General features: G+C 34.3%; 1 protein-coding gene across 1 annotated transcript in view; it reads left to right on the plus strand.

Moving 5' to 3' along the window:
- The window catches only part of Dhc98D (Dynein heavy chain at 89D), a 154,703-nt gene that overhangs the window by 126,584 nt on the left and 19,940 nt on the right, over nt 1-8,179 (plus strand). Inside the window, exon 53 of the mRNA XM_017622557.1 lies at nt 4,734-4,945. Coding sequence (XP_017478046.1) covers nt 4,734-4,945 — 212 coding nt within the window. The remainder of the gene's footprint in view (nt 1-4,733; nt 4,946-8,179) is intronic.

Consider the following 8,179-nt stretch of genomic DNA (forward strand, 5'->3'; position numbering starts at 1 on the left):
AAATTTTAATTTGAATATTTTAATAGTACAAATTGGGACAATTTTATTTGGCGCTGTAGTTATATAATTGATATTATATGATATGATAGTCAAGCCTGTACAGCCACAATGAAAGTGTCTGGCTGTTTCCTCCTCCTCAAGGCAGAGTTGGCATTCCGAATTTACGTTAACATCTACTTGGCGCAACTACGTTTTCGTTGGTTGAGGCCCGTTAGGTATCCCAACTATTGAAAGGGTAGCCAAAGAGCTTAGCCTGTCTATGACCCTCCACTGATTCCCAGTACCTACTGCGTTCCGAGTGTACCTACTCGGTGATAATGATTCCCGAAGAGGTCAAACTAAGGCCACATAATGGTTCCGGTCCTAAGAAGCTAGTAAAAAATCAATCCTACAGTGACCGGGCTCCCAGCACTTGAGGCGTGTTAATGTAGTGTTTAACAATTCTGGATTTCACGATGGCTGCTTAGCTAGATGGGTCCAGTTGAAGTCCAATACGGTCCTAATAAACTATATTTCCTTAACAACTCCATTTCATTAACATGTCAGATTCCGTTTCGAAAGACAGCCAAAGTTAATGACTAGGCCCAAATTAGACGCAAAGTAGTGCCAAACTAGTCCCAAACTCGTTCTTCGCCGAACTTGTCCTAAACTGACTTCGAACTGCGAGTCTCTGGTTATTTTTGCTTTGGCTTTTCCTGCAGTGTATGCAAATCAATTTACTGTAATGTAAACAAATGTCGAGGCTGTTTGTCAAATTCCGGATATCAGCGCAAGCTGTCACTATTTCAATTTTACATTGATAATTTGAAATTTTAATTATGCTTTCACTTTCCCGACTGTCAATGTACGAGATATATGTACATAAGCTAATAGCGCAAAAACTCTATAGAGAGATGGCATGCCGCGATAGGCAGGCAAAAACAAAACAAAAAAAAAAACAAGATGCAAGCAAATTACTAATATCAATCGGTTGTGTGTGTAATTTAAAATTTTGTAATGCCATTATTATTTAACCAATAACCAATAAATATTATGTAAGCTAATGCATAGTATATATTTGGGTGAAATTTACATTTGCGTTAAAAATTTGCAATTTCGATGCATTTTTGATGATAATTTTGCCTTTGAAATTGATGATGATAAATTAATCACAATTTTTATTTTCCACATGAAAAGCATGTATGTATGTATGTATATCGTCGTTTAAAGTACAAAACCGCGTACCATCATTCCGCAAAATCGCGTAACTCACATTGGCTGCCAAAAATTGGATTTTCTCACACAAGCTCTTGGCTCAATCCTTATCCATTCGTCTTGCAATATACTAGCCAGAAATGCGATTGATTTATAAAAAATATAACCATTTTAAAATATGAGTATTTTTTCCCTCTAGAAAATGATTTATGCAACCTCATATACGCGGTGTTGAATTTTGTTGATACGCGGTTTTGTACTTTAAACGACGATATACTTAATTGGATGATCAAATAGAAGTAAAGAGTTTGTTGTGACCAAAAATTCCGTATCAATAAGAGATACGTGCATTAGGGTGGTCCTAAAATGTACTAAGATTTCCTAAGCCTCAACCCCTCAAACCCTCAACGTCGATGCTACTATAGTTGAATATATCACATATAAATTTTGGTCTCGATTGGAGAGGGTTAAAGCGTGTCGCACTGCAGGCAAAGTTCAGATTACCCTATGACGACGTCTAAACCGACTCGAATCGGCACCAAAATTTATATGAGATGTTTTCGACTTTAGTAGTGTCGATTTTTGGTATTAAATGGAAAAATAATATTTTAAATTTTTTCGGTCTCCATAGAGGAATTTCAAAATTTATGTGTGATATGTGAAACCTTGGTATTACCGATTGAGGGGGTGAGATTGGAAAATTGATTAATTTGATTTTTTAAAGACCACCCTAATATACGTATACATATATATACACGTATATCAGTTTCAAAGGATATAAAAACTAGTTAAATTCCATCAGTAAAAACGGCGAGCTCTAACAAATGCTAAAAACGCCTGGACATAAATTTGAATGTAAATTTCGATTTAATCAAAATGCTTTGTTTTTATTTCGATTTCTTTGGCAAAGAAATACAGTATTTTTAATATTTACTATGTAATACTGTAGCATATAATTTAGCGTTCAGGCAGATAATACTAAAATGCAATATATGTATTTATTTTAAAATTTAGATGTACATTTTATTAATGGTCACGAAACTTTAGTTTTTCCAATTTGATTTGCAATCAAAAATAAACTTTGACTCTTTGGCTTTGGAGTTTACTGTTTACAAAAACGACACGGTTGCAATGAGTGCAACAAACTAAAATTTAATTAGGATTCGGAATACTAAAATGCATAATTAGTGCATTACAAGTGTTTGTTCAGTAGGGTGGTCCAAAAATGCACGTGAAAAATAATGTCGGAATTTTAATGCCAGTTTTTTTCGAAATAAAAAAAATATCTAGAGGACGCTAAAAGCACTTGAAGACGATTGGTATATTTGTATAGATTTGCACATTTTCATATTGGGCTATTGGTAAAAAATAAAAAAAATCAAATACAGGGGACTTCTATTGAAAAAATTTTACAGATTGTTTGTCGTAATTGGGATTAAGAAAAATATTCGTGCATTCACGCAATTGGGTTATGATTTGCAGCAATTTTTTTGGCAAATACCCAATCGTGGGACACAGCCTTTAGCTTGAACTCTTCCTATATTTTTAAACTTGAAATTTGAACTGAACTGTTCCAAAATGCGATACTCACGGCTCAGATCGATAAACTCGCTTCCCGATAATGGAGAGGTATCAAACAACGTTTCTTCTTTTAAAAATCGTAAAAGTAATTATTTATCCGTAGGCGTTATCAAAATCAAAACACTATATACATACGTACATATATACTTCTTCCAAGACAAAAGGAGGTTTTTAGTACACTATTGCGACAGTAAGAATATTACCTCGCGAAATACCTTCTGTCGCCTTCAGGAAGGCCTTTGTCTTGTTTCTTCATTTCATTTTTTTTTTCTTGCGATGCTCAATTTCATTCCCAATAAATTGCTTTTTCTATCGGTTAAAGTTCGCCTGAGTACATGGCACATTTAATCCCTGTCATGGTTTGCAATGTCCTATAAGCAGGCTCTTAATTTTTTAAAAGGGTTTTAAGTAAAATTCACGTTGTAACTAACAAGGATCATACGCCTACTTTGCGTATTCAAATTAATAAAAAAAGAACTGATTTTTTCATATAGTTTAAAAAAAAAATCTCGTAAACACCAAACTAACTAATGCATTTTCTTCCTTTTCACAACTTTTCTTTGGTATTGAGCATTCTTTAAAATAATATCAGTATGAAGCTTCCCCATAATTATGAAAACACCATTTCACCCCACCACTTATCATCATTCCTTACTTCCCACTTCAGCAGCATACCGCAGATACATACACTCGTCACTAAATTAATGTTTTTTCATATGGATTCCACATATCGATCTACATCTTATTTTAGGTGGAAGTGACCAAAATTACCAGCGTGGAGTTTCTTGCATCAATTTCAGCAATTATTTTTCAGAATCGTAAATTTTACGCAATTTTTACAAGCTGGACGAAGTGAAACAGTAAAATATACCGAAAATTAATAGTTTGGTGTTACCTCTTCATTTTATTGTAAAATTTCCAAAACTCAAGCAAATCGCTGAATTACTTTTGAGAACAGTCAACGACATACACTTGTGATCAATTTCATCTACATTTTCAACTTTTTTTCAGATTTTTTTTAATTTTTTTGAGTATGCCGTACTCAAAAAATCTAAAAAAAAAAAGTGGAAAATTTAGCTGAAACTTTGTACACTTTTTATAATTCTTACAAAAAGTTTGAAGTGATGATTTATATGGTGATAATGAACTACACTTTTCTGGAAAAATAATAAACATTAAATAAACATAATAGAATGTCATTTAGAGGTTGAAAAAGGCACTTCCGAGAAAAAGGTTTCAAAGAAAAGTTACGTATTTTTATTCTCAGAATCCGAATCTGTAGCAAAAACACATGATACAAAAATTTGAAGGTAAAACCGCTGAGAGGCAGCCTGATCATTTCTGAAGTTTGCTAACATAATAAAAATATTTTCAAATCAATCTCACAATACATTCTCATTTTCAGTCTCAAATAAAAGAAAATTCGAATATTTTCATCTAATTGGTCTTTTTTTGACCTGTTATTTGGCATTTGAGTGGTTCTCATAATTTCAATTTTGTAAAGTAGGCCAACTTCAAAAAATAAATAATGGCCGACGAATTGAACGAACGGTTTTACCTTTAAATATTTGTATCATGGCAAAAACATGTGTATCTTATTTAAAAAAAAATGGACTATCGGTCAGTTGAACCCACCTCCGGCCGAAAGCGGAGGTCGGTAATGCCATCAAAAGATAGAGGCGTGCTCGTTTTTCTTTTTTCAAGAAAAGAAAAAAACATTTGCCTCCATTTTAGAGGTGGTCGACGGGTGGTCTAGGACACCTTGAATACCTATGCTAAATGGTAAGACGGACGATTAGTGTCCGATTGCTACAGCGAATATGCGAATATTTTATATAATATCTATATTCCATCTTATTTTAATTTTTTAACAAATTTAATTTAATCATCTCTTTTCAACACCCATTTTGACTCTTCTGACCGGCATTCGTCAAATGCCATCGTACGCTAATTAATAGGCGATGCAACTGGAGGTATTAGTCGCGATGACTTCATCGACCAAGTCGCTTCTGGCATATTGGATAAACTGCCTGTAGCTTTTGAAGTGTGGCGCGTCAAAAAGCAAATCCAAATGAATATAACACCGACGGGCGTTGTACTTCTGCAAGAGCTGGACCGTTTCAATTTGCTGGTAATAAGAATCAAGAAAACACTGAAGCTACTGCGTAAGGTGGGTTAATGTATTCCTTATTTTGTACTCGTATAAGTAAGTAGATAGCAATGCATGTATTTATGAACACACAAGTATGTATGTATATTAGACTGATCCACTACCCATACAAAATAAAATCGGTACTTTTTTCCATTTTAATTATAAAAACTATTATATCTAAGACTTGCACCAAAATATTTCGGAAAACATTCAGATTTGCGTGAGTAGTACCAAGACAAAATATCTCCAAAAATGGAGCTTTTGTGAGTAAAAATAGTTTTGTTAAAGAACTTTTTTTAAATCACCTCAGATAACAAAAGGGTTTAGGTTTATAAAATTTACATACAAATACTTAAAAAAAATGTTCAACGGAATCCTAACTATGAAATTTTTGATGCTGTTTTTGAACTTTTTTCAAAGTTTGGTTCAAGAAAAACTTTAATAACTCAGCCAAAACTTTACCCATTTAGACTTATACGACCATTGGAAAAGTATGTTCCCACCCTTTTTACTTGTTTGCAAAAAAACTAATTCACGTCCCAATATTTTTTATTTTTTTGCAAATATCAACACCTTCATCTTAAGCCTGGTTTTCACTATGTCAAATTCAGTGGCGTTTGTCGCCAAATAAGTGAAAACACATTGTCAAATAGAATTAAAAAGCTGTTTATCAATTCAATTTTGATCAGGATAGGTCTTTAATAGGGTACATGCGCTGCTAAATCGGCTATCTGTCAGTTTTTGACCCATAGTATTTATGGTAAAGGTATAGATAAACGAGATAAAGTTGAGTCAAAATATGTCGGCAAATTTTGGCGTCAAAATATGGCATAGTGAAAACCACTCTTTGAATGAGTTTATTTGCAAAAAAAAAGGGAATAGTTTTGGTCCTGTTATCCAAGTTTTCTTGTACCTGTCTTTAAAAAATGATAAAAAACAGCATTAAAAATCTCATTATTAATGATTCCGTTGAAAGAAAATTTTAAATATTTCTATGAAAATTTCTTAAGCTTAAACTGTTTTGTCATCTAAGGTGACTTTTTCTCCCAAAAAGTACTTTAAGGAATATTTTTATTCATAAAAAAAATCCATATATTTAGAGGTATTTTCAAATCGGTGCAGCTCACGAAATATTTTGTTGGAAGTCTTCAATTATAATAGATTTTGTGATCCCGGCAGAAAAACTACAACTTTTTAGATGATGCCGAAATTTTTAAGGGACGTGAGCTGCTGGACTGAAACACTAGGTTTATTCAACTACTTTCCAGCAAGTACCAGCAGCGAGCGCGTGAACTCAAGTCAAACACTTAAATTTTATATTGATAGAAAAAGTAAGGCAAATTTTTGTGAACAATTTCTCGAAAAGGTCTTTAATTTTACAACTGTTGCAAGGCAATACTATGTACATACAAAGTTAAATATGGCTGTGTGTGCGCTATGGCTGAAAACGAAAGCAAATATACCTGTAAGGCAGCCAGATATGTACGTATGTATGTATGTGGTTGATGTAGAAATACACAAAATTGTTAAGCCATACAAGTGAGAGGAATGTTTTAATTAAACTTTTCAAATTAAGCTCAAATAGCGAAATTCAAATGAAGAGAACAAAGAGTAAGCCAGAATGTATAGTGCTGAATACTTCTTAGTGAATAGTTGTTGTTGTTATTTTAGTGACCTTGAACAAATAAATTTCATTTATAATGTAGAGTGTTACCAAAATTACTGCTAAAAAAATAGTCGGCTTAGGGCAACGACGATTTTTGTCGAAGTCTAGTCCTGGTCACGGCTTCAAAGTGGCACGTGCACTGCTGTTTCCTGTTCTTCGTTGCACAATCTAGACTTGTGAGAGTTAACAACTCCTATGTTTGACAAGTGTTTCGTTAACCTGCAATGACTATGAAGAAGAAAGCCTGTAGCAATTATTACTTCATGCCTGCTTAGGTTCTCCTTGTTGATATATCCAGAATTAAGGACTTGGCCTGGCTTCATTCTTCATGGCAGACCAGTAAAAGGTCCTGGAATATCTGTGCAGCCCCTTTTCTGCCGATAACATCTGTCACTACATTTCCCATGATTCCACTGTGTCACAGTACCCATATGTGGTATATCCCACACCAGCTTTGAGGTGATCTCGTGCGCTGGTGAAAAGGAGCCGTCTGGGTTATATGCCGTTAACTCCTGCTCTGACACCGTGGTCAGTCTTGAAGCCATCAGTATACCAGATACGGCTCTCCTACCACGATTTAGGTCTATCGTTGCCCCAATTATTCCTGTCCTTGAAGTTTTGAGTGTAGTTAAATGTCGGAAGACACAGGTCCACAAAGCTTATGCGCATTTCATCTTCTTCTATTACCCTGAGGGTGGAAAGGTGTATAATCTTCTTGTCCTCTGCATTGTCCCCTGAGATAAGACTTGCTCTAAACAGTAGAGCCTCCTTTTTGATTACAATGTGTATCAAAATGCCGTCTCTAGTTGTAATAAAATAGTTTTTAACACGTTTGGAAGGAATCGCCGGCAGCAGATCTTCAGTGGAGAACTACCGGGGCTTTCTGCAATTCCTAAATAAGTTAGTTAGACCGATTCTGGAATATGGTGCGGTGGTTTGGAATACAAGGTATCAAATTTACTCAGACAAGATAGAATCAATTCAAAAACAATTCCTACTTTTTGTTTTAAGAAATTTCCGTTGGGATTCTCAATATAAACTTCCGTCTCATTGCAGCACATTCGATATATCTGATTCGGTTTTAAGCATTAAGAAAGCGATACTATCCTGTCTCAATAAATGATTGACTAACATAAATACGTAATAATCAGCTGATGAATTTGGTTCTATAGCTGAATAGTTTTAGAACTCGACACTTAACAAACTCCTGCCTTTCGTGACTCGGAGCAAAAATTTTAAGTAATGGTTCCGTACGTCATGCGGACTGCGTCCCTAAAATTATTAAATTTTTATGTACTTTTGTAATACTTAATAGAAACAGCACTATCCTGTTTTTAAAAAGTCCATATGTATTGAATTTCGAAAATGTATGCCTAATACACATACGTACATATGTAGTGCATGTCTGAGAGACTCAACGCAAACAACTGTATAATGCAAAAGCAAAAAAAACAAGTAAGAGCAGCGCTGTCTTCGGCTATGCCGAAGGCTTCATACCTTTCATGAACATCTGCAAATTTTACTTTGACAGATTACTGCTTTTGAATACATCTGCATACATCGATAGAGGAGTTACATACTTATAT

Source organism: Rhagoletis zephyria, unplaced genomic scaffold, assembly GCF_001687245.7.
Source record: "Rhagoletis zephyria isolate East Lansing unplaced genomic scaffold, Rhagoletis_zephyria_1.1 Rzeph_scaffold_00048, whole genome shotgun sequence".
Lineage (NCBI taxonomy): Eukaryota > Metazoa > Arthropoda > Insecta > Diptera > Tephritidae > Rhagoletis > Rhagoletis zephyria.